Source organism: Micromys minutus, assembly GCF_963924665.1.
Source record: "Micromys minutus genome assembly, chromosome: 2".
Classification (NCBI taxonomy): Eukaryota; Metazoa; Chordata; class Mammalia; order Rodentia; family Muridae; genus Micromys; species Micromys minutus.
Window position 1 is genome coordinate 5,444,962 of NC_137971.1, and position 27,289 is coordinate 5,472,250.

Genomic DNA, 27,289 nt, shown 5'->3' on the forward strand with positions numbered 1-27,289 from the left:
AGACCCTGTGAGTGTTTTTGATCCCACAATAGATCTACTCAGGTTACCAAATTATATTCACAGGCTAGCCATATCTGTGGATGAATGTGCATGTGGTACACTTGTGCAAAGGTTGAGATACTTAGAAATATACGACTATGGGTGCCTGCACATTTGAAGGTAGGGTTGCTTATGCATTTGTTTAAATTAGTATCTTTTACCCTCAAATCAGTGTTGGTCAAAGAGAAAGGAAACATACAACCACAACTCTACAACTTTGTGTTGTTGACAGATGTCACTTAGGATTGAAGCAATGCTTTCCAATAATAATAAAAAAGGAGGTGCCACGTGCATTATCTGAGTGGCTGCCGAGTGAAATGATCTACCTTGCTCTAATGAGCCCCCATGGATCTTGGAGATGCAAGCTGTATTGACATGCACACTTAAGCTAATACACCTAGACCAGTGCCTCCAAGCTCTGGCAGCCAGGGATGCTGACAGAATATCTCGCTTCCATCTTCAAAGAAAGGAAGTGATTAGTATGTTATCATTACCATTCAAAACGTGATTTCCTTATTCCCTCCCGGCATAGGTGACACATCTGAGATGCGGCCAGACGTTAGAGGCAGCTAAAGCCACATCAAAGCTTTCCTTGAAAAATTTTTTGGGGGAAGGGTGGGGGAATCATTAAAACAATGCTTTTAGAAGAGAGAGAAAGGACCTGATGTGAAGGTCAGGAGGCGGCAAGAGCAGCCTATAACAATTAATAGAGGGGTTTAATATACAGTGCAGAAGATTGCCCCTCCTACTGGAAAATAAACGAAATAAAATGGAGAAAGGAGTTTTTTAAAAAAAGCTTCTTCTGTCTCAAGAAAAGAAAGATTGTTAAGGCTGCAACTGAGGCAGAGAGCAGCCACGCTCGCTGTGCCCACCATGACAACTGCTAGATGAGATTTAGTATTACTACAGCCTGCCAAACACTGTTTCGAATCTGAATCTCCTTCCACACAGGTTCTGGGAGTGAAGACTGCTTTTCTCTCCTCTGAATATTGTTTTCTACCTAAACAAAGGATGCCAAACTGGTAATTCTCTAAAAAAAAAAAAAAAAAAAAAAAAAAAAAAAAAATCAATCTGATCTGAGAAAGCAAGAGTAACTCTGAATTTTAATCCATACAAAGACAATTTGGGACTTGTTTTCACGGTGTATGAAATCCTAAATTCAAAGAAGATATTTAGCTTTATTATAGAGATAAAAAAAATCATAGCCCATTCTGGAACTGGATATGCTAATAATATGATGGAAAAATGAAAACACATTACATTTGCACCAAATAAAGTATTCAAATAAGAATTTGGGGGATTCTAGAGCTGAACGGGGAAATAAAATATCATAGTGGGCACTGAACTGCACTCTGCGCCTAGCAATGGAGACTGCTTCTTCCGGAGAGCTTCACTGCTCAGAGAGAATCCGCACCCACGAGGGTGACCAGCTTACAGGCAGCCTCCCAGCAGGGCTTCTCTTCACATTTTGAAACTTCTTCACTAAAGTCAAACTAAAATCAAGTTCTCGTAACAGCTGTGCTATTTACATTGTTCCCTCAGCTGTGCGTCCGTCCTTTAAATGAAAGGCAATCCACTACAGTGGCGCACAGGCTTTCAACCTGCCCCTCGCTCCATCCCAAACTCATGCCCTCACCCTCTTCTCGGCCCTTTTCAAAGGACGCGAGTGAAGCAGCACAGGAGCTTCAGACGGAGCTCAGCTTGCGTGAGGAGCTGTGCAGAGTAGAAAGACGGCTGCAGGACTCCAGCCGCTCGGCACAGCCAACGCCAGATCAGCGCCCTCTGCGCTACAACCCTGCCTCTAAGCATTCCGTGAAAAGAGCAGGTTGAACGGGCACACTGAATTTCCAACCACAACAAACACTGTGCCCTCGAATAGCTGGGTTCTTGTCTTTCTAAAAGAGGCGCACGTAAAATATCGAGGTAGCACTCACTGTCTGAGGACGACCAGACCCGAGTGGGAGAAGAGCTCTGCCCAGCCTTCTGCATGTAGGCTCAGCTGCACGGCCAAATCCATAAATATTTGTGCTACACCCAAATCAAAGACACAGACAACCCAATTCCTGAAATTACCATTCTATCACCAAATGATCTAACTCTCCTGATAGGGATTCGACCACAGTACAGCTTCAGAAACATGGACTATGGCGCTGAAATGGGTACAACTGCTGACAAAGAAAAATGAGAGAGATGATCAAGCAATATCATATAACACAAGGTATGGAGATATCATTTTCAGCTTTTTGCATGAAGCATTCCTCAGATCCTGCGCCACAGCAGAACAATCAGACCAAAATTACTAGTTATTAGAACCCACAGGGGTTTTATTCATCAAATCCCAGCCGATTCATGAACAAGGGCTTTGTGGAGTTTCCTTGCATGCAGTATGTGTGTGTGTGAGAGTGCGCACATGTGTGTGCAAGAGTGCATTCAAATCTATTGTTCATTTCATCAAAGGGTAAGGATCTGTAAATGCACAGAACAGACAAACACACCTCCCAGGGAAAGTAATGTGTATGCCATGACTCACTCAGAGTGATCAATACTGTAAGGAATTATACTCATTTAGTATATGCACACACACACACACACACACACACACACACACACACACGTCCATGTTGGAAAAGGAAAGAGAAACAAACACGAGAGGCTACTGAAGCTCTTCCTTCCACTCTTGTGCCATCACTGCTGCAGGAGAGCTGTTCAAACCCCTGTTCACAAGCCTCGGGATCAACACGTCAAAACCCTCAACACAATGGCTGTCCACCATAGACACCATGCAGGAAAGCTGCAGTCAGCATGCTCAACCAAATGCAGAAGTAATTCAAACTACTGAGGCTGCTGTGACAAGAGGACTGTTTTATGGCAACAGAGTCTGCTACTTGGTGTCCTTGTGAGAAAAACCAAACTCAGTGTTACTGAATACGACGTAATTGTCTCTGAAAAAGTGAATCAAAGCATTTTTGGTGTGTTTGGACTTTGTGGAAAACAACAACACACAGAATCCTTTGGCCACAGTCACTGGTGCTGTGCAGGGACTCCTCAGGGCCGCAGCAGACTCTGGAGCAGCGCAGTGGAGCTGACTAACTCAGGAAAAGAAGAACTCGTCTGGGAGCTGCTTCCTACAGAAAGGAAAATGCTTAACAGTGAAGCAAACTTTGCTGCTCTAGGGTGTTCTTGTACCAGAGCAAGGGCACTTACAATGTGTGTGCTTCCCCGTGGTGATTTATATGGAACCCTGGAATCTAGCAGGTAGAGGGAGTTTTCAGTAAAATAAATCAAAATCAGAAAAAAAAAATGAAGTCATATTAACTTCACTGAGAAACCAACACAAATAAAAGAAACCGAAGTTAAAAGCTCACAGAACAACACAGCTCTGTATGGTTTTAGGATAAGTCTGCCTTATTCCTCCCCTTTTTTGCTTTTTAGCTTTAAAAAGATTAACTGTCTCTCGGTGTCAATAAGGAACAGTGTCCCCACAACAAGAAACAGTTCTGAGAAGATGGTCAGAGGAGAAGACCTCTGAAGTCATAAAGTCAATAGTTTTGTCAAGTGTACATTTCCCTGAAAAAAAAAAAAAAGAACATAAGACCCTTTAGATTTAGAAAATAAAATTTACAAGAAACAGCAGAACTAAGGAGAAAAAAAAAAAGGAAAGCCAAGAAATACTTACCTCTTCGCGTAATTTTATCAACTGCACCATGAATGCACACACACAAAAAGAAGATAAAAAGGGAAGAAATGGCAGGAGAGAAAGATCAGTTGTGTGACAGGATACAGAATTAACATTGACAATTCATCTGTTTACATGTTTAGCATTTAAAAATCACAGACAAACACATTAAAGGAACCTAAGCACAGACTACATGCGGAGGGTTTGAACAAATAAAGATCACTTTCTCACACTGTCACATTAAACAAAGAGAATGGTGTGAAATTCTCTTTTAAAGCACATCTAAGAACCATCATGAAATAAAGGGGAACGACTTCATAGAAGTCTATATTATAAAGAAAGAAAACAAGTTTACTGCGTCTCTCTTCTAAGACTGCACCATTAGAGAGCATTTGTAGATACAAGATTTCGGGACGTTTCTCTATTCAGAGCCTTGACAACTGATTTCTGATTTCACCAACAAATGAGAATGATCAGCTGCTCATACTGTGCCTCCAGTTAAGTATTTAAAACAACAACAAAAACCACGTACTATTACTTTCTGGCTTACTGCCATACTCACACACTGTAATGCTAAGACTACACTGGGATGACATTTCATCTGAGAATGAACAAAGCACATATAAGGTACCAGTCACGACAGTCAACGTCAAGACTTGTGGTTTTCTCTGATAATACATTCCTCACTTAGTGTGCTTTTACTTGGCTTTTTGTTTCTTCATTTTCTAGTTATCATCATCTTATAAACTAGGACTTATCAAAGAAAGGAGTTCTCTTACTGTGTTTGTTCTTTGGTCTGCTTTCAGTAAAATCAAATAAAAAAATTCTTTTGGTTGTTAGTACATTCCCCTATGGTAACATTTTAATCCCTACCTTTTCCTATTTCCATAACTGTAACAGATATAGCAAGGCTCTGGGCACCAAGAATCTATGAAATCATAAATCTGCCCCATTCTGGGTATGTATTTGACATCATTCTAAACCACAAACTTCACCGCATTGTTAAAATGACTACTACCGCTTCACGATGCTCAGAAAAAAAAGCTTGTGCCACAAGACCATAAGCCACATTCTAGGTTTGAAATTTGCATCCTCAGCCATGCAGGACTACAACTGATAATTTTTAAAGATCCAAGTGCTACAACATGTTACAACACTTGACATGCAGGGCAGTAAACTGAGTAATTGCTTTGGAGAAAAGTGTTATGAATGATTCGCCATAACTCTCTGAAAGTCTCCTGCGCACCACAGCCCACAGTCTCGGCACTGAATGCCTTAGTCTCAAGCACGAGGCGGCCGAGTGCATCTCTGCTTACGGTGCTACTTTACTTGCTACGGGAAAGTACTTCAGACATAAACAGAAATTCAAATTGTCAAAAAAACCTTTACAGAAAGGGTTTAGAAATTATTCTATAGCGACCAGCCTGCACTTAACAAAAGTCTAAATGCCTAATATTCAAAACAGACATAAGGTTATTGGTTTTAAATATACCCGTTCCCTTCCCCACAACCACCCAGCGTAGCGTCTCATCTTTCCACATGGAAAGGGACAAATGTGTTCTCCAGGTGAAGTTCAATTTTAAACTAATATAACGAGTCTTTCTCCTCGGCATGTGAACAGCATGGCAGAAGAAGAACGCAGCAGTAAATCTCCGAGAGACGATGTGGGAATTGATCCCGAAGCTCTTTTCTTCCTGGGCACCATTCTTCAGTTGACTATGGTACTTAAAGGGCCAAAGTTTAAAACTACTTGTCAGCAATGGAGTCCACTGGGGCATGCCACCCTACCGTAAGCAAGAGTGTTTAAAAATGCTACCCATTTGCTTTTTCAATGGGTTCCAAACAAAAAAACGTTCTATCTTGTTTGTGCTGCATGGCTGCATTCAAGCTCCTCGCTGGCTCTGTAGCTAAGCTAGGTAACGGGAGGTTTCTAATCTTCATCTTTTTTTCCCCTTAACTTTCTTTCTCTCTTCTTTTGCCAGGGGTTGGGGTGGTGGTTGGGGAAAGAGTTAAGAATTGAAGTAAACAAAGATGGTGGCTTTTATAAATTAACAATGCTTAGAGTCCACTAAAAGTAGCGATTTGAACATCTTATCCAGTTGCTAGCTCTATCATAGGCGCCATAAAAGTGTGCAAAACCATTCTGTTGGCTTATGATAATCCACATCTTTTTTGAAACAAAGATTGCTCCCCACAACCCCACCCGGAATGCAGAATTTGATACAAGAGGTAATCTGTTCCTTTGTGGGCTGAAAAAAAAATCTGGTTTACGCTGGTTTGAACCAGTGGAATCTCTTGTGGTTAAGCCTTCTGCTGTGACTAAAATCAAAACTGCACTGTGGAGCACGGGAGGGTGGGTGTGCATGAGCGCCTCTCTGTGTATGTGTGTGAGGCGCATCACGTGACTCCCAGAACTCCCCAATTTTTTTTAAAGCTGATAACGGCACTGCCGTCTCTGTCCGCATACAGATAACGAATAAATGCTGAACTCTATTAAACGCCCTTTACACATTATCGTGGGTCGAACACACAATTTTCTGAACTTATGATGACAGTCTATTTATTTTGCTAGAAACCCCCAGCACGAACGAGCAGATTTGTGCCCAGTAATGATCTGCTCTGCCGGGGCTATATGAAATGATACCGACCTTCTTCAGATCTTGCGGAATTAAATTGACCGACTTCACCCCCTGGTCTGTAGCTGAAGTTTGACACACTTTACGCACAGCAAGCCCGAGTCGGAACTTAAGAGAACCTTGCATTAAAAAATTAAGCAATCATTATCTGCTAAACATTGGTTTCCTATAAAAACTTCCTTGTGGAAGAAACCATTCTACCCTTTATATGTGTTTCTAATCTTCTATGTAGGATTTTCTCAAAGTCACTGGATCAATATAATTTTGCATATGGCAACCGAGATTCTATTAGTACCCAAAACAAGAACTTTGAATATTTTATCTGTCCCCATTGCCAAACTCCACTCTGAAAGCCTGTATAATTTTATTCTATAATCTGTTTTTTTTTTTTTTGAGGATTCTCATGAAAGGAAATCAAGTCAAGAACTATTAAGCTTTCTGCTCTAACTAAATACTGTATCACTGCATTCAACAGTTCAACTCTAAAAGAAACTAAACACTGCACACTGGAGGACAGATGAATAAGGCTTGGACACTTGTCCTTTGGAAGCTAGGGACCAGGTCCTCAGCACTTGCAAGGGCAAAGGAGAGTCTGTCCCACTATCCACTTCTTCCTTCCTTCCTTCCTTCCTTCCTTCCTTCCTTCCTTCCTTCCTTTCTTCCTTCCTTCCTTCTTTTCTTCCTTCCTCCCTTCCTTTCTTCTTTCCTTCCTTCCTTCCTTTCTTTCTTCCTTCTCTCCTTCCTTCCTTTCTTTCTTCCTTCTTTCCTTCCTTCCTTTCTTTCTTCCTTCCTTCCTTCCTTTCTTCCTTCCTTCCTTCCTTTCTTTCTTCCTTTCTTCCTTTCTTCTTTCTTTTTTTAAATCTAGGATGAGGTACATTTAGTTAAATAAAATAGATATGAATCCAAAAGTATACACAAAGAAGTTTATCTAGAATGCAATTAGATGTGTATTGTACTGAAGACAGGAGACATAAGCTTGAATAATCCCTAACTGTTGAAAGAATGGTATTTCTAATCATGGAAAAAATGTGAAAATACCCCCAAAGAAAATTACTCTCATTGATGGCTAGCTAGAAGACTGTAGCTACATATGTCAACACTCGGTTGTAGATGTCTAAGAGAACTCAGCGTAAGCACACACAGAGAGAAAACTATTTGCTACTGTGTCCACACGTGTGCAAACCTTCCGGGGAAAGCCTGTAAGGAGGAGGTGCAGGGGGCAGTGCACATGGAGCTTCACTTGTCTCTTGTGTCCCTCTGACAGGCACTCAGTACACTGACTGGCAGACAGCCACTAGTGACATGACGACTTTGCTTACAGCAAGCTTTGTGTGTAAATTAAAAGGCGGCCGTAGTTCTTGATGGGAAGGCCTGGGACAGAAACTTCTCTCTGGGTAGTAGAGATTTTCTTATAGGAACTGTGGATCGTCCACTCAGAACACCTACCTTCTAACCTACATAAACTGTGTGTGAAGAGACCATTTTAAATCCTCTCTGCAAAGAGAGGCCTCTGCCTTGACTGCTGAGTCAGAATGACACTGCAGAGAATAAAGGTCTTCTCACATTGGAAGCCACTGGTTAAGAGTTTGCTCTGGGAAGAGACATTTAAATCCCTACATTATGACAAAGGACTTCAACACAGAATTTAATGACTTTATCGTGGTATGGAAATTCTGCTCTGCATGGTAACAAATTATCCAAAAAGCTTAGCATGGTCTCTTTGAACTTTCACACCTCATTCCAATTTTAGGCTGAAGAGTTCACGAGTCATAATCTACCGTTTGCATATTCTCATGACTGTAATTTGCCGTGCTGTATTTATTGAACTGACAGGTCCTTACAGCTAACTTCAGGTTCCCCAAGCACTTTCAGAATTTGTAAGTTTGATTCATATAAGTCCAGGGGAAGTCTCTGCATAATCACTTTAAAGTGACAGAAATATAATTCAAAAAATCCAGGAAGCGAGAGCTCAAATCTATTTTTGTGGAATATTTTTCTTTAGGCATAAAAATCATACTTCCATGTATGTAACGCTAATATTTTGGGTGTATAAAATGTCCATTAAGAGAAGTGAACAAGATTCAGAAGGGATCTGTCAGAGAACTACATCATTACAATACAGAGGCCTGGGTGACGCAGGAGCACCTCCTTCCTTCTCCTTCTCCACAGGCAGAGTTTCAGATGAGGGCTGGCTCTCAAAGGAGCTGACTCAAGACATGTGCACACACTTTTGTTGGTGGTGGGTTTTTGTGGTTTGCAAAACTAAGAAAAAGCATTTTGTTTATACAATACAGAGAAGAAAATTGTGATTCACTCAGCCAAGAGGCATGAGCAATTCAAATCCAACTTTAAAAAGACAGAGGACACTTTCCTCCCACACTCACTGTTCAATCGATTGAGGAAAACTCTCCCCTGTTACCTCTGCTCTGCCCCACCCCATGGAGTCTCTTCTCAGGACTCCATCAGGAAACTTGAATCTACAAGTCAAATCTGAGCCACGTCTGAACTCAGGCTGGTGCCGTCCAAACAGTGAAAGAGGAGAACAAAGCTCAGGGTCTGCTTGGGGACTCTATTCCCATTTTTTTTTTTTTTTTTTTGGAAAGCAGGATGGGTGCCTTTGTCACACCAGCTTTTTCCCAGTTACAGAGCTCACGCTCAGGTAGCCTGGAATTTCGTACAGTGAATAGAAACTCCTTGAAATGGGAAGTCCACCCTGCAAATGTTGGCGTGCTGGTCGGATGTGCTGAATCTTCCGGTCTAATCACAACTTGGTTTTACTTGGTAGGTGGTTCATGTAGGTAGAGAAGTCAACCTTGACAGACTTGCCTTAGTAAATACATTCACTTCTTGCCCATTACGCTCTCTGTCACCCATCAGTCCCCAGGAGTGTGTGAGACTTTTTAAATTCGGCTCTAGACCAAGGGTCTTAAAACACTGTCATACCTAGGTGCCATAATGATGCCGCAGCATTAATTCAAAGAATGGTAATTAGACTCACGGCCCGACTGTGCCATCCAATGAGGAGCGACATACAAGTCATAAGAAGCTTTAAGAAGCAGTTGTATCAAATATCTCTTTCTGCATGCAGATCTTAAGGTGCAAGCAGGACTGACCCCACCGCTATTGTGACCGTCATCTGCCAGAAGCAGGGCGGGCCCTGGGCCTGAGTATCCGCACACGTCCCACACTGGGGTTGGCATTTGCATTTTGGTGAATGTATTTTTAAGAAGCAACACAATGGGTGTGGGGCTGTGCTGCTGGGCTGTGAAAGCTTACTTTCATTTGTTTTGCTGCGAGTGTTGATTCAATTATGCAGTGCCCCTATCAAAGCCGCGCTACGGACTGTTTTACTCCTCTCGCATGTGTTGGAGGTGAAGACCTTGGCTTTGTCTGCAAACAGCGTGTTTCAAGTTATTTCTTAAGTACTAAATAATAAAGAAAGGAGAAGAAAAGAGTTTTTTAAAAGATAGCAGACAGCGATCACAAGGTAAAGGGTTAAATGTAAGATCTCCGAGAAACATTTTGAAGTTGATTAAGACTCCAGCTTTGCATTAAACAGTATCGCTTCCACATGAGTTGCTGCTAATACTGTTAGGGAGCAGCTTGAGAGCCCAGTGTGTCTGTGACCTCCTCCACCCTCCAGCCACCCACCGGGCCTTCCTCATTAGCATTCTACCTGGTTCTCTGAGGAATTCCCAGCATCCCCTAGGAGCTCATTCCGTACTTCGTCACTGTAGGCGATCCGTGACCTTTTCTATAAAACAAAACAAAAAAAGAAAGAAGCAAGATGAACGTTAGAAAGCAAACGCCTGCATCCAAGCATTAAGGTATCAAGGAGGACCATCCCAAACCCTCGGGAGCCCCCTAATGGAAACCTACCGGCACAGAAATGCAAACCTGGCTCAAATTTCAGAATCCAGGAGCTTAGTAGAAACTAGAAGTTTGGGGGTTTTTTGTTTGTTTGTTTTAAAAAAAACAATAATGAAAGAAATTTCTGCTTTGTTTTCAAGTTCTATTACTTTTCATAAGTAGATTACAATTAATATATTCTTATGCATATTGTTTTAATAAAACCATTAACCTGAAAAGATACATAACTGTATTGTTTAAACTCATGAATTGTAATTAGAGTGAGAGTGTTTGGGAGTCTTCAGTATGAAATGCACCGTACACTTTAGAGCTCTAAGAACGTCTGCTTCTAGGATAAAATTCATATCAGCAACTCTACACAGGGATGCCTGGACAAGCACATCTATATTTCATCACTGTGATGTTACTGTCCAGGAAGAGAAGGGATTGCGAAGCCATGCCCCAGCTAGCAGTAATTCAAATGTCTCCCACTCCTCTATAAATAATGGCCTAAGGAAAAGTAACGTGGGCAAGGGAAGGGGGAGCAAAGGGGAGAAGGGGAGCAGACAGTCGGACAGACACTGGTAAAAGAAATAAATTTTCCAATTCCAGTAACTAAAGGTAGTGGGCTACGAGTCAACATTTGACAATGAAATTGTATTTTTCGAGGACCCTACCTTCACCTGTATAGTCAGAGGGACGCGGCTGTAAGCAACTCATGAATTATCTAAAAACACACATTTTGGTAAGCCAGGATAGTTGTGAAACTTGAGTCTGGTTACTGGTCCCTACTGCACCTTCACTATTTAAGGTTGCTGTCTCTGCTTCTCAATTAGAAAGTGAAGTCAGAGGTGTGCCTCCTTCCTTGGCCTCTATAATCTGTCTAGGACTTAATAATTCTTACTAGCTCATCTGTGATCTGGAAAAAGTACAACAGTTTCAAAGGGCTGCCTGTAACCCATACACAAGAGGCAATAGTGAGATTTCCAATAGATTTTTAGAGTAGTCAATGAGTAATGCTGCTTGGTCTCACTTGGCTCATTATACCTTTAAATCATATTATTTAAAGGAACCACAGTCAGGAACAACCACTGAGTTTCAGATCATTTAAAATGGCTAGTCTTTCTCAAGTGGATGCCTTATCTGAAGTACAAAACACAAGTTTTTGTTTTTTTTTTACTATTTTCTCATTTCTCCCAAGGGTGGCACATAAAAGAGAATTTGGCTTATTGCATATAATTTAGTTTACTGCTTTTCTGGATGTAATTAAGCAAATGATATGCTGGATCTAGCAGAACCCAGTTTTCAAAGGCTTACTGGGATATAAATAAACCCGTACGCCACCCAGATATTTGTTTAGCAACTCTCCTTCTGAGACTAGAATCTGTAGGTCCTGATGCTCAGCTGAGATTCTTCAAACTAACACCTCCGGATAGACTCAGGGAAATAGCTCAGAGCTACAGAATACTTCAGTCTACAGCTGCCCACAGTCTCCACTTCGACACTCTTTTCCTGCCACAACATCTGTCTTAAAATGTAGCAGCTGCAGTGGGTCTGTACAAGTAGATAAGTAAGACTGCAGCAGTGTGACAGGAAGAGGGACAGACTGGAGACGTGATGTGAAAGGGACGTCTATCTGTTATGTCTTAAAAGTTCAGGATGGCTCAGGCCATTCATTTGTGGACTCACCAACTATTTTCTTACCACAGAGGGAATGCGCTTAGCCTGTTTGTCTAGCTGAAAGTACTATGGAGTCACTTGTACTGACTTCATACAAGACAGCATTTCAAAATGCTAAGCTACAAGGTCAGCTCATTTCATGATCTTAGGATCACACCAAACCTCGATGCCCACTTGGAGACCCCCACCATCACAGTCACAACAGCTAAGCCAAAGTGTGTTACAGCATTAAAGGAAATGAAAACCTTAGGACAGGCTGTGGTATCAGAGCTGCCTTGTGCATTATTCATTTCATCACAATGGGGGCTAAAACACTGCACAGGATGCAAAAATATCATATGGAGATTGTTTTTGTTTTCTCCCCTTTTCACCAAAATACCAACAAATTGGCATAGATTGTTCAATTACATTATGTTCTTAGTTAGATTTAGTATACTTCAAACAAAAAAAAAAAAAAAAATACAAGTGCAGAGCCCTGAATAGCTAATCTTGTTTTGGTGAGGAAACACTGCTTTTGAAAAGCAGCAATTAAGAGAATAGTGGCTGGACCAGAGAGGAGGATGCACCCACAGCTGAAGGGTGGCCTCCAGAAAGTCACTCCTCACCACTGGGATTTAGTGGCTGGTCTTGGAAGGCTTTTCTGGATGTAATTAAGCAAATGATATGCTAAGCATAACAAAGTGGTCCCTGACAGGATTGACTTAAGGAGAGAAAAGACATTTCGTTGCAAATATCAGAAATAACTCCCCACAGAGAATGGCACAATAATACAAAAAAAAGGGGGGGGGGGGACTCTGCACTAAAGTTCACTCCATTTTCCAAAAATAAAACAAACCCAAGATGTTCTTTATTACGAATCACACTTGGAAGCCCAACACTGGCATTTTCTCATAAGTTCTTAATATTTAATTTTTTAATGAGCTGACTATAAGTAATTAACTATAATTCAGTCTTCAAAATCATCACTGCACTGGTTGAAAAACAACTAAAAAATAAATAAAGATTAAATTATTTTCCATGACAAACAGCCTGTTCTAAGGGTAACTGTTTCTAAAACATCAATAAATCATGTTATCTTTTATGGAATTTTAAAAACCTCATGCTGGATTACTAAGTACCTACACAGTATTTTATTTTAGAAGATTCTAAGCTAATAAAATGAAATCTTTATTGTATCTTGATAAACCTAAAATATTTTTACTTTACTATTAAGAGTATAAAATCTGTACTTTAGCCAAATGCAAGCATGAGAATTTGAGCTGGAAATGTCACACATTCAGCTACAGTTTGAAGGAACCCAATTCATAATGCATTTTATAAATAGTTAATGACTTCTATACATAAGCTAACCAGGCAAATCAAGAAATTGTCAACATTTTTAGTCTTAGTTGTCAGTTCCACTGTCTACCGGAGCTCTATGTGTGGCTTCAGGAGAAGTCTGAAGGTCTGTGCAGTGTGTAATCTACTGCAGTTCCTGGCCTATGCAATAAGGGTGCAAAGCTTCTACTGACAGTATTTCAAATACACATGTGTGCACACATGCACACACTCACACTCTATTCACTTCAGTTGTGTGCTTATGTAAACCTTACTCTTTCTATGATTTATACTTCATTCTTCGAATGAACTAAGTACAGTTGAAAAGTCTATGGAATAAGTATAACCAAAATATGGCAAATTAACAATAAGTCTGTTTACCTTGAGAGGCTGGTGGCACCAAGTCTCTCAACTCTACATGACAAAGGTGAGTCTGCAGCCAGGGAAGTGAGACCCTGATGTAAAAAGTGAGAATTCCGGATATAAATAGACCTGCTTTGATGTGAACAGGGTCCTTGAGTAGTGATTGGATGGTGTCCTCAAAGCCAAGTTCAACAGAGGACTTGTTTAGTTTGGTAGAGGAATTTGGCTACTTAACCTACACTTAAATATTTCCCAATTAAGCTCAATGTATTTGTGAGCACACACTGAAAAACAGTGAAGAATGTGACTTAGCTTGGTTTAAATTAATTGAAAATTAATTAAAAATTGTCATCTCTGGAACTGCCTGTTGTATGACTGTATATGGGACAAACAGAATCTGCGACCAGAATGAGGGCTCTACAGCCTACCACACACAAAAACATAACAATGAGGTTGGCTTATTACTAAAGCGTATATGAGAATTTAATTTCCATGGCGTGCACATGGCAAAGCAATTGCTTAAATTGCCTCACCTGGGAATTTAATGCAATGTTATCATCAGACCAGCCACATTGTAAATAGATTTATAATGCGTTCCATGTGCTTGCTTGGTTGCATATGAATTAAGTAATGATCTGGTATTACAATAAAATCAGCTAGTTCCCACACCTGGCAGACAGGATATTTCACTAAATTAGTGGCCATACAGCTACATCAGAAGGCACAGGAGAGGAAACCATCGCAAAGGCATCTGACATGAGTCTTACATGGGAAGCAAATAACACCACAGGTATGTACAATGCCACTAACTGAATGAGCTGTTCGGGAGAGTCTGTTTCTGACATCTGTATGGCTGAATTAGAAGTTCTCATTCCCATTCAATCTTGGCCTAATTTCCTTCATTCAGAACTCTAATTAGTGATCAGCAATCTGCAACAGCCACAAACGCTGAGAAAGCCCTTCCTTCTAATCTACATGCTCCAGACAGCCAACTGATACAAAGTACAGTGTGGGTCTGGAATAATGAAAGAAACAGCTTGTCCCACTTCCTAATCAAACGGGTCTATAGCAGCAGTAGTTAATATATTTCTCCATAGTTCTCCAACAACCTACTCATGCTGGCCAGATTTTCCATTGCTTCCACCAAGTTTTTCAGGTCCTTATATTTAATAATGCCCATGGTTACTAGGTGATACACCTATTAAAACCTCTTGTGGTTTCAGAGCCAAAGAATTTAACTGCTCTAAAGAACTTAACTGTTTCCATTGTAATTAGTGCTGAGATAACTACAGAGCAGTATGAAATTATATTTATTACCTACCCATATGGCTGCTGGCCATCACATCTTACCTAGTTTTACCTGGTCCTAATTAATTAATATCACATCACTATAATGTCCAGCAAGTAATGAAGCTATAGCTATTTTTAACACCAAGTATTCAATTTCTAACCACACTCCTAACTGTCCATGGCTAGGTTCAGCCTTCCAACCACAGAGTAGCTTCTGTGACAGCATCTCACCCTACACAGCTGAGATAAAAGCAAAGTAAACTTGTGAGCAATGGCCTGATCACTGGCACTCTGCTAGGATTGAAAGGCACAAAAAAAATACAGACAGCACCTCGGTCAGTAAGGGATCTTTGTCAGAGTATCACAATCCTCATCTCTACAACAGGGATGTTAACAATTACTTCCTGTGGTTATTGCATGGATTTAAATATTATAAACAAATGTAAATGTTTCTTAACACTTTGGCTGTGATAACCACAGGAAGCATGTTCCTCTGAACATCAGCTGATAAGACATAGTATGGAATGAAGCTGAAACACACATGTGACTTAGAATACAGATTACTGCATCCCTCCTAAAGATGCTTTCCAACACACCAAAGTTGTTTGTGGAATTCCACATAATTGACTTAATAATTCTGACATAAATGGTACTACAATTGCAGGTGGTTTAGATAAAAATTTAAAAACCTGGCTGTAATTCTCCAGTATTATTAGAGGAAGTAAGTTTCAATCTTTTAAGGAACTATTCCACTAAGCATGCAGAATATCCTTGTTCGGGACACAGTTTAGATGCTGCCAGTACGGCATCAGTGAAGGAAATGTATACTCTCATTCTTACTACATATTATTTACTTAGTGTGTGTGTGCATGTGTGTGTGTGTGCATGTGTACTGCGTTGCATATATAAAGGTCAGAGAACAACATTCACACGTCAATTCTCTCTTCCTACCACATGCATCCTGAGCTGAGACGCCTCAGTGGTCCCGGGATGTATACTGTCTATCCAGCATAGACTTAAGGTTAAGGGACCACACTCACAGCACAGAGGAAATACTAACACACCCTACTACTAAGCACCACCGAGTGGGAAAAGTGAGAAAGCACCAGATAATTCATCCTTCTGTGGGTTGAAATACTAGGAAAACAGACTCAAGTTTCTAAAATGTTTGAAAGTCATAATCACTCATTATTTTCACTTGTGCTTTTAGAATATGTGACATATTTAAATGGGTATTTATGTTTGGGCTGCACATTATAAGATAAATTATATCACATTTCTTAATTGCTTTCTAGAGACACATGTGAATATTTATATGCGCATTATGAGGTTATGTGTGTATGTATAAACACAGAGACTCACACAAGGCCATATGTGATCCATATGGAAAAAGAATCCTCTGAGCTGTGCAGGGCTTAAAGAGACTTTTATTTAGACTAGGAATGCTGACCACATTGCTGCTACATCATTTAATGATTTGCAAAGCAGGCAGGCCTAGGACTCAGGCACCTGCACTCTTCATTTCCTCTTGCAGCATTTCCAAACTTGCTCTGAGGTTTCTGACTAGCACTGGTGTTTCAGCATGCCACGGGAGTTAGCTGGGATCAAGGCCCCACTTGCTTATACACACTGGTGCACACACACTTTCGTACACACACTAGTAGTTATGACTTTCGACACTGATACTGAATATGGTGTGGCTGTGTCCTACATAATGTTGGTTTGACAATCAACAATTGAGTTACATCATTCTGAAAAATCAGCTTTTGATAGAATGTGCAGATGTTAGTGTCAGCATCTGGAACTGTGTGAGTGTTCAGAAAAAAAAAAACAAAAACAAAAACAAAAAACCCATTCTGTAAAGTCTTTCTGAGTATAAAGTAAAATAATTCCACAGACTTAACCTGAAATAACGCCCACAATGGAAATGATACTCTGATAATCGAAAGCCACGCAATAAATGTTTTGTTTGTAAAGCTCAACTACCAAAGCAGGACATAAATTAGTGTAATTAACTCACACACCTATAATTTTTCTACGAAATATGCCTAGTATCCCTTGAAAGGCCGTCCACTGTATAATTTGGGTAATCCACACATCCAACAAGTGATACTGTGTCTGACACCGAGATGCTGTGGGGCTCTGAATAGTTAGGGCCTTAAAGACTCGTGTGTCTGAATGCTTGGCCCATAAGGAGTGGCACTATTTGGAAGTATGGCCTTGGAGGAGGAAGACGTGGCTGTGGGGATGGACTTTGAGGTCTCTGCTCAAGCTATGCCCAGTGTGGGACACAGTCTCCTGATGCCTGTGGATCAAGATGTAGAACACTCAGCTCCTTCTCCGGCACCATGTCTGCCTGTATGCTGCCACACTTGCCACCAGGGTGATAATGGACTGAACCTTGGAAACTGCAAGCCAGCCCCAATGAATTGCTTTCTGTAGTGGTAGGAACATGTTTGGTCAGTGAAAATGGCACTATTTGGAAGTGTGGCCTTGTTAAAATAAGTGTGGCCTTGCTGAAGGAAGTTCATCATTGTGGGTCCTGCTCTCAAGCTCCAGCCAGTGTAGAAGACAGTTAGTCTCCTGACTGCCTTCAGATGAAGATGTAGAACTCTTGGTTCCTCCTGCACCATGTCTGCCAGCATGTTTCCATGCTCCCACCATGATGATAATGGACTGAACCTCTGACTGAAACTGCAAGCTGGCACTGTCTAAATGTCCTTTATAAGAATTGCCTTGGTCATGGTGTCTCTTCACAGCAATAAAACTCAAGTTAAGACAGATTGGTACCAGGGAATGGGGTATGGCTGATAGGTGAACTATGATTTGGTTTGATTTGGCTGTTGGAAAGCAGTGGAATGCTGAGTGGAGCTCGGTGGGCTCCTAAGACTGAGCTGAACTGTGGGAGCCTGGTTCAAAAGTTTCAGAGAAAAATTTTTGTATGTAGCCTAGAGACTGTTCTTGTAATATTTTGGTAAGGAATGTGGCTATTTTTGCCCTTGTCTGAAGAGTCTGCCTGAGGCTAAGGTGAGGAGACTCAGATTAATTGCATTGACAAAGGAAGTTTCAAAAAAGCCCAGCATAGATTTTGTCCTCTGGTTTACTCTCCCAAAGAGTGTTTTAATCAAGCACACCAAGCTTCTTAGAAAAGAAAAATACAAAATGTGTGGTTCACGTAATAAAGGGGGTACCAGGAAGTAGAATAGAGCCAAATCCCATGCTCTTGGATATTAAATGGAATTAAGGGAGTGGTGATCTCAGAGCAAAGTTTTACCCAGCTAAGCCTACTGTCTATGTGTTTCCAGCTGAACGGGGATGGTTACATCATGCTAGGCATTATGATGACCTGGTTGCTGTTTTTGATTAGACATTTAATTTGGAATGAACTACAACCCAGAAATGGAGGGCACATCAGTGATCTAGAATTTGAGGCTGGAAGACATGGGCTTTTGCTCTGAATCGTGAGGCATAGTGGCTGTCGTAGGTCCAGTTACCACCTGATGATGTCCCATTCACTCCTCAACTTGCAAACAGTACCGTCCCTACCACTCAGGTGTTCCCAGGATGCCCACAGATTCATCATCTACCAAAGTCTACTGACTCTGTTTATTTAAATAACCTTTTGATTCCTGATAGTTTTGGATTTATATAAAAGTTGCAATGAAAAGAGAAAGTTCTCATTCAACCTATATCCAGTTTGTCACAGTGAAGGAGTTACACGTCTATCCTCCTATAATGGTTTCAGTTCCCAAGTATGGACTCTAAGGCTTATTATTAATTAAATATTCGGCTTTGGCTTGTTCCCAACTAGTTTGTAACTTACATTAACCTGTTTATACCATTCTATGTCTGCCACATGTCTAGATACTTCTCCTCAATTTCTATGTCTGACTCCTCCAAGGCTGGGTGGAGAATCTCCTCACCTTACTATTTTCTGGAGTTCCTCCCTCCCTCCCTCCGTCTGTCTCTGTGTCTCTATCTCTGTCTTTGTCTCTACCTGTCTCCCTCTGCTGCCTCTGTCTCTCTCTTTTCCTGCTGAATCTCTTACTTTCTAATCCTGCCTCAGCTTATTGGCTGTCAGATTTTTATTTTGACCAATCATAAGGTGCCTTAAACAGGCAAGGAAGGACAGAAACACGTCTTCATGCACTACATATAAACATTATCCCCACATATTTAATTTTTGATGAAGTTTCTCTTTCTATTCCCAGATCTCCTCTAAGATCTCATACAGATGGAGGTGTAACGTGTCTTTAGCTCTTTTTGACTTGAGGTAATTTCTTGTTCTTATTTGTGATGACCTAGAAGTTTTAAACAAATTCCTCAAGTGGGATTTGTCAGGGTTTTTTCACACCAACAGTCTGGAGTTCTGCACTTCTAATAGAAAGGCCATGGAGGGAAGGGGCTATGTACACATCATAGCAAAGCCATTGACTACAACAAGATGTCTCTGTTGATGTTACTCTTGAACCCCACCTCATTCATGACAGTGCATCCACATTAATTGTTTGGTATTCTTCTGTGCAGGAGACAGGCCCATTTAACCATCATCCACTCTTCTGACAATAAGAACTTGGATCGTTTGTTCTCTGGTTACTATCTAGTGCTACTCATTTCTCTTGTTTACGTTCTATGAGATTTGGCTCCAGTCTCCTTGACTTGGATGACTCCTGGTGAAGTTTCGTTGTCATGATGCACTTCACCAATGTGCTCCTCAGCAGCAACTCTGTAAGCATCCCAGGCACTAGTCTCTGTCCAATCCCCTCCACTGTCACAGGCTCTCCATCTAACCACAGCTGCTGCCTTCGTCCTTGGCACACTTCTCACTCATCTGTAGAGTCGTGCCTGCACCATCATCTACCTGCACTTAGTAACTATTCAAAATGTTCTTACCCATAAATCCAATTCCTACTGGCAATCTTAAGGGTGGGTTCTCAACCTTCCTAACACTGGGATCCTTTAATACAGCCCCCCACCATAAAATTAGTCCTTGCTACTTCATAACTATAGTCTTGCTACTTTTATGAATCATAATGCAAATATCTGATATGTGACCCCCACAGGGGTCACAACCTACAGTTTGAGAACTGTTGCCCTAAGGGTGTCTCTAGCTCAACACAGGCCTGTGGCATAACCTTTCTTCCATGGCCATTCCTCCAACTTCCCTTTACTAAATAGGTAGTGATATCCTGCACATGACTCTCTACAATAAACAGGAAAATGACCTCATACTCTCCTTTATTTCTCTAATCCGCCAATCAGCAGGCTATAGCAATTAAACCCTTATTTCTTAGAGTATCTTTACCAGGGCTCTTAATTACACTTCAAGGTCTGTTACCTTTTGCATTCAACCAATTCCTTCTTCATAACTGTGGCTATCACACATTTTATCCTTTTGTTTTTTCTTGGAAAAAAATGGTATGAATTACATTTGGGAGATACTTCTACAGAAAGGCTCACGTTTTAAAAGAGAGGTAAGCCAATAGGGACCAAGTTTCACCTCTTCATCTTGGGAAGAAACAAGGCCCCCGTCAACCCCAGCTAGAGCAGAACATCAGAGCTACAGAAAGAAGAGTCATAGCCTAAAGATGCAACTTACTCCAAAAGAACAACCTTAAAACAGAAAAAATAAAAAAAAAGTCATTCAGCAAAATCCAGTGTGCTATGGGAAAATGCTAAGCAACTATATGCTCGTCTACTTTAGAAGCCGATACCACGTTCCTCTTTAATTTCAAGTCTAGGAACGTCTCATATCCGCTGTTACTACTCTCATGAGTTAGCTATCCTGTTTTGATTATGAAGGAGCAGAAAACCTACGGTTTCGTATGAGACAATGCACACGCATGTCTCCCTCTGTGTGACTTGCAGACCCCAGGAATATGGATTACCTCTGTTATCTGCATGAAAAAGCTCGGCTACAATCCCGGCATTCAAGTTGCTTTTATCTCTGAGACCCCAAATTGTTCTGTTAGGCAACCGAGGGCACTTATCCAGATTGAACCGTCAGACAAATAGATGTTTGTCAGCCATTCAATTTGTATTGGGGAATATGCCAACAAAAACAAAACCCAGCAATTTAAAACAACAAACCCACCCTCTACTGACAAGAACAAATTGCTGTATTTCAAATGAATAAGAATTACAATAGATCACACATCCTGAATAGAGGTGCTTCAGAAAGAAAAATATCCTTAGAACTAATATTGCCCGTGTTTTTTCTGGCAGTAGTGAACTTCAAGCGAGCATGCGGCATGTTTAAAATGAAGAAATATAAGAGAAGAACAAGCAGGAATTAAATGTCATCAGAGTACGGCTCTCTGGTGAAGTTCAAAGGCAGCATTCAGTGGCTACAGAAGGTGACATGGTGCTGTATTGTAAGCTTGTTCTTGGCCTGTGGTCTGTCCAGAAATGGAGGTGGTGCTGCTGGTGGGAAACAGTCAGGGGAGCGAGACCATCACTCTTGTGCCTGAACTGACTCCAGCTCTGTGTTTTCAATGTCCACACAAACAAACAAAAGCTTCAGTGACCTGACCTCACTACAGCTACAGTGGCTGAGACAATTTGGAACCATGCGCAGAGGTGATTCAGTCAAAACTGATGTTAATCCTAAATATCGAAGTGGTTAATAAGGCAATTACATACAATAACAAAGCTTTAAGAATCAAAAGAACTTTGATTTTCCCATCAATCATCTGAGCAATCCAACATCTCACTCTATAGTGTCCCTTACATCATTATTCATGATCTAATGCAGCTGCTCTTGCATCCTGGATCCAGTGCAGCTCTCTCTGCATTCTGGATCCAGTGCAGCTCTCTCTGCATTCTGGATCCAGTGCAGCTCTCTCTGCATTCTGGATCCAGTGCAGCTCTCTCTGCATTCTGGATCCAGTGCAGCTCTCTCTGCATTCTGGATCCAGTGCAGCTCTCTCTGCATTCTGGATCCAGTGCAGCTCTCTCTGCATTCTGGATCCAGTGCAACTGCTCCTGCATTCTCGATCTAACTGGCCCTTTCAGTGATACTCAGTTCTGGAACTGAAGAAACAGAAACTACTGTGAAAGAAGTCATTAAACATGAGAATTCAGCCCCTCACACTGACTTGAAATAGAAAATGAGTTTCCAGGGCAACAGATTCAACTATGACCATATAGTTTTATTACACAGAACTCTTAAAGTAAAATGATTTACATTCTGAAAATGAGTTTTCTTCTATTAAAATCATGCAATAATACCATGATAAATTCTGTAAGAGGATAACACCTTTGCAAAATCCTTCAATGGGTCTTATGTGTTGTGGCAATGAGTTCTCCTGTCAAGGCTTAAAACTTTTCTAAGGGACAGGAGAATAATAAAGTCCATACACAAGTAAATGCAAAGGCCCTCCTTGAGGGCGATTAAGATGACAATGGAAAGACCAGGTAAAATAGAAAACCTCTAGTACTTGCACATGTTGGTAAATAATTGAGCTATGGGGCTAGAGAGACGACTCAACAATTTGGAGCATTGGCTGTTCTTCCAGAGAACCCAGGTTCTATCCCCAGGACCCACATGGCAGATCACAGCCGTCTATCACTCCTGTCCAGGGGACAGGACACTGTTGTCTGGCCTCTATAGGCAGCAGACATCAAATGTGCTGCACAGTCATACATGCAGGCAGGGTACCCATATACATAAAATAAAAGAAGAGCTTAAAAGATAATTAGGCCACAGAACAAATTTTTACTTGGAGGAGTTAGAAAGTTACTTTTAAAATAAAACAATAAGTTGAGGGGGTGCATTTCTGTAATCCCAGTACTGGGAGGATGAGGCAGGAGGCTCAAGTGTTAGAAGCCAGCCTAAACCAGTGAGTTTCAGACCAGGATGAGCTAGAGGAGACCCTATCTCCCCAAAAAGAAAGTAGCAGAGATAACTGACCCCAACCCTCCTCCCTAGGAAAGGACCACAAAAGATGCATGATACATACAACTTACTCAAATGGATTTACATATACTCTACAGGCATATACACATAAAAAGGGATTTTAAATATACAGAGATAAAGTACATATCCATGTTCTTTGCATCAGTGTACAAACATCTTTAAATGCTTGTGAAATCATTTTTGCAGCTACACAAGAAGTGTGAGAACATCATTGGTGAAAGTGGGGTACAGGGGAGCTGACTAACTGTCAAGGGAACCCTCCATTAGGTAAGTAACAGTCTTAAACAGAAATACAGAACCATCTTTCATTTTCAATTGAGGCAACTCTAACCTAATTTGTACTCTATATGTATATGCTTTACAAGTATGGGGTTTATTTGCACTATTATAAATCAGCATCATGATTTTGTTTCCTTACTTTACCTATAGATTCCAAAGCCACATCAGAGACATCGAACATTGTCATTCTGAAGTAAAAGAATATCATAGACCATGTGAAACAGCTTTGCAATGAGGCACAATCTTTTTCTCCATTTTATTTTAGGATACAGGCTTTGAAGACAGTAATTCTAAATCACACTGCTCAGCAGAGAACAGATAATTTATTGACTTACTTTATAGAAACACCCAGAGGAAATCAGTGCTAGTCCCACTGTGGTGCGGCAGCAGTGACCTGACACCCTTTGCCATGCTCACAGGCCACCCTCTACGTTCTGAAGAGAACAGACACTACCAGGTACTGAGACAAATGCCCATGAACTTGGACCTGACTTGGCAATGAAGGCGCTGCTGATCTGTGTAATTTTGACTGTGATAGCACTGGACAGGGAGTGAATGTAATTCTGGTCTCTGAAAAGAACAGAGCCAATTTTGGTGCTCTATAAATATTCAATACTAATAGGACCTCAGGGCTAGAAGGGACCTTGAGAGTCCTCTAATACACCGCTCCCTCATCTCACCCTACACTGAATGGATCACATGAAGACCTCGAAGAGGAGGGCCCGAGCTTTCCACAAAGAAGCTCAAGACAATCACTGGTTAATGCCAGGGTTATTTTCTAAAACCTCACTAAACAAAGGACCCCGGTTCCATCCACACCAGAGGCCAGCACACAGCTGCACACCATACTGAACATGAGAGCTCTGCACACACTTGAAGACATTTGGCAACTCTGCAACCTTCCATTCGGGGAAAATGATCCCGGGAACTTCATTCAGCTTCCTAATTTTCCAACCCTTTAATCATCTGAGGGCACAACTCAGAATTTCCTTTGAATTATCTTTAGACACAGTCATCTCAATTGTATACAGAGATGAACGGAGAATTCTTCTAGAACCTAAAATGAACCAACATGCACCCAGTATAACTCTAATACGTAAATCTGGGAGGTAATTTACTTTCTCTGTTTTTATCTCTGCCTCATAGCATATATACATTTTTTTTCTTTGCGTAATGTTTGGAATAGAACTCAGGGCTTAGGAACATACTAGACAAATACCACTAGGCTGTAACACTGTAACATACTTGACTACAGCTTTTGGAGCTAACTGCAATCACTCATTAAGTTTGTCTTCCTGACCTTCGATGAAAACATATTTAACATAGAGAAGCCTCAGATTCAGGCACAGAACGAGTCCAAGCTCAGATTCTAGCTTTCACTAAGAACCCTGTGTACTTCAAGGCATCCTGAAGTGAACCTTATAGGACAATGGGTCTACTGCTTATCACAAAGGAGACATTTGAGAAATTTTACCATTCTGATGACAGCCACCAGAGAGTCAATTCCTTTTAGCCTGCTAAGCTGGACATGTACTTCCCTCTAACAGCAGATATGGTCCAAGCCTCCCTGAGGACCAGTCAGCTTTTCACTTTCTTGTGACGCCTAAAACTCAGTTCAGGCTCTCATTTTTGGCTTTTTAGCTTTGATCTCTGTTAATGTGTGGTCGCAACCTTCTGTGCTTGGGAGTTCTTAACTTTCTATGGGTTTTGGTTCTCACCCTTCTGCTCTGTCTCTAAAGAACTCACACAGTAATACAACATGAAAGCATCAAAGACAGTGTACTTCATTATGAGCAAACTATTTCATAGTATGAATGAAATTAACTGTGATGTAAACCCCAGCTCTGCTCCTGCCTGCATGGCTACCGGGACAGTGCAGTGTCTGTGTGTCAGTGGTGCACCTGAAGGAAAAGTGCACGCTCTGTAGCCAAGTCTGAAATGTGCTCTGTGGCCACAGCTTTCTACATTAAAAAGTTCCCTAGCCCATTGTTCTTGAGAAATAATAACACATACAATCTAAATGTCTACTTAGGGCAAACTAAAATTAGATATTTATTCACAGACACAAATACATGACATGACGCAGAGGCCACGCGAGGAAGACGGCTCGGCATGGCGGATGACAAGAACACTGAGCTGCAGCGGGGCAGACCGTCCTAAAGCACGAAACCTCGATTTGGGGATTTGAAGTAGAGGGGAGAAAGGAATAATCCAGATGCTGGCAGAAGCACCATCAGACAGAAACTGTTCAAAGAAGCAAAGGTTGTAGGTTATATACGGAAGAAGTATACTTCTCAGAATATGGGAAGAAAGCACAGAGACCACTGTTAGACATGAGCAAACGAACTAGTTGGAGAAACTAGAAAACCAGAATTTTGAACACCTATCAGAAACCTAATGATATAAAGATACAAATTTAGTTTTAAGTAAAGCTATTTAAATAAATAAACCTAATTTTAGAAAACCATGGCCCTGTAATAAAAGATCCTAAGCATTCTCTTGTACTAGTTGGGAAGTCTGATAGACACACAGTTAAAGGGAACCAACAAACCATCCAACAGACTTCAGAGTCTGCATAGGGACTGGTACACAGGGCAAGGTTTCAGAAAACCCAAGCTACAGAATGAGGTACTGGGCCCACTGACCACCATGTGCAGGAGAGTGAGAAGCCACATCACACAGCAGCAGAGCTGAGACGTTTCCCCTAGTCCCACTCCATTCCCCACAGGACTCCAGCTCTGGGCCTGTGTGAGACTTTACACACGTTTTAGGATCTGCCCACATGAAGGTGCAATGCAAGACAGCAAAGCTAAGACCAATGAGATCCTGGCTGCTAAAGGCTAGTTCTAGGGCATAGGAACTACAAAAGGCTATCTGAAACACTCCAGCTTAGGCCATTAGTAGTTGGCATAAGAGAGGGAGGGCACAGGGGGCCTTAGAGAAGCATGGTCATCTGAGACATTCTGGCTTTTCGAAGAGTGGAAACAAGGCTCAGCCTGTGCACGAGGGAAGAAAGAAGTGTCCCAGACCCTAGAAAGCACAAAGAGAGCTTGTGGGGACCCCAGTTGGCAGTAAAGCTTGAAGTCCAACCAGAAGCAGACAGGGTCCCTAGAAGGATTCAGCCCTGCTGAAAGGCAACTCAGATTCAAACTCTGGACAGACAACAGCAGCACTCCCTCATACAGAGCCCAAGGACAGGCTGACCTAGCCTCACTGCTGGGTCCAAACACAGCTGAGTGATGTTTGGACCTTCGCTGGTTTTAAGTAGAATTTTACTCATTTGACTTGCTTGGCCACTGACTGTATATTTATATAAGATGTATGGCATATATAAATATAATATATATATAAATATATATATGTGTGTATATAAATAAATATATATATATATATATGTATATATATATATATATATGAATCCAAAGACCTGTAAGGGGTCTTTAAAGCTCAAGAAGGAAAAGGGTGCTTGCCAGGCTAAAATTTCACACACCAAGGCTGTACTTTTAGAATGGCAGCAACATAAATAAAATGACATTTTAGACAGCCAAGAGCTGAAAGAATTCCTCTAAGGAAGCTGCCCCACTAGAGATGTTGCTAAGCGCCCAGGTACTTGCCTTCCACGGATAAGGCCCTGAGCCTGTGGGGAAAAAAAAAAAAATGTTATTTACATTGAAGATTTTTCAAGAATTTAAAAAATAGAAAGATCCAATTAGAGTAAATTTGGGGGCAAGCATTTTTTTTCTAACCACATCATGAATTCATAGCACGCGTAAAGGGAGAACATACAATATGGCAAAAGTAAGATGTTTGGGAGACAAGCAAGTGGAGCTCTGCTGACTGCCCGTAAAGAAACGTGATCCTGCCTGAAAGTGGACACGACAGCCTTTGTCAATTACCCCAAAGAAGAGAATAAATAAGGAGCTGTTCACGTGACTGATGACACACATTTAGTGAATTCATAAAACAGGCTCTGGCCATGAAAACAAAGGAATGCTTGGGCTCTTCACACGCTGATACAGAGAACTCCCTCAGACCCACACAAGGGTTAAGAGCTGTGTGTGCACGGTTACACAAGGGTTAAGAGCTGTGTGCACTGTTACACAAGGGTTAAGAGCTGTGTGTGCACTGTTACACAGGGTTAAGAGTTGTGTGCCCTGCCACACAAGGGTTAAGAGCTGTGTGTGCACGGTTACACAAGGGTTAAGAGCTGTGTGTGCACTGTTACACAGGGTTAAGAGTTGT

At 41.2% G+C, this 27,289-nt stretch overlaps 1 protein-coding gene across 2 annotated transcripts in view; it reads right to left on the minus strand.

The window, feature by feature from the left end:
• VTI1A (vesicle transport through interaction with t-SNAREs 1A) overlaps positions 1–27,289 on the minus strand; it is a 282,397-nt gene that overhangs the window by 210,578 nt on the left and 44,530 nt on the right. The window contains exons 4-5 of one of the 2 annotated variants that reach the window (XM_080913582.1): positions 10,028–10,105; positions 3,716–3,736 (exon numbers count right to left, since the gene is read on the minus strand). In XM_080913582.1, the coding sequence (XP_080769708.1) occupies positions 3,716–3,736; positions 10,028–10,105 (99 nt within the window). The remainder of the gene's footprint in view (positions 1–3,715; positions 3,737–10,027; positions 10,106–27,289) is intronic. The other variant, XM_080913583.1, reaches the window with a different exon arrangement.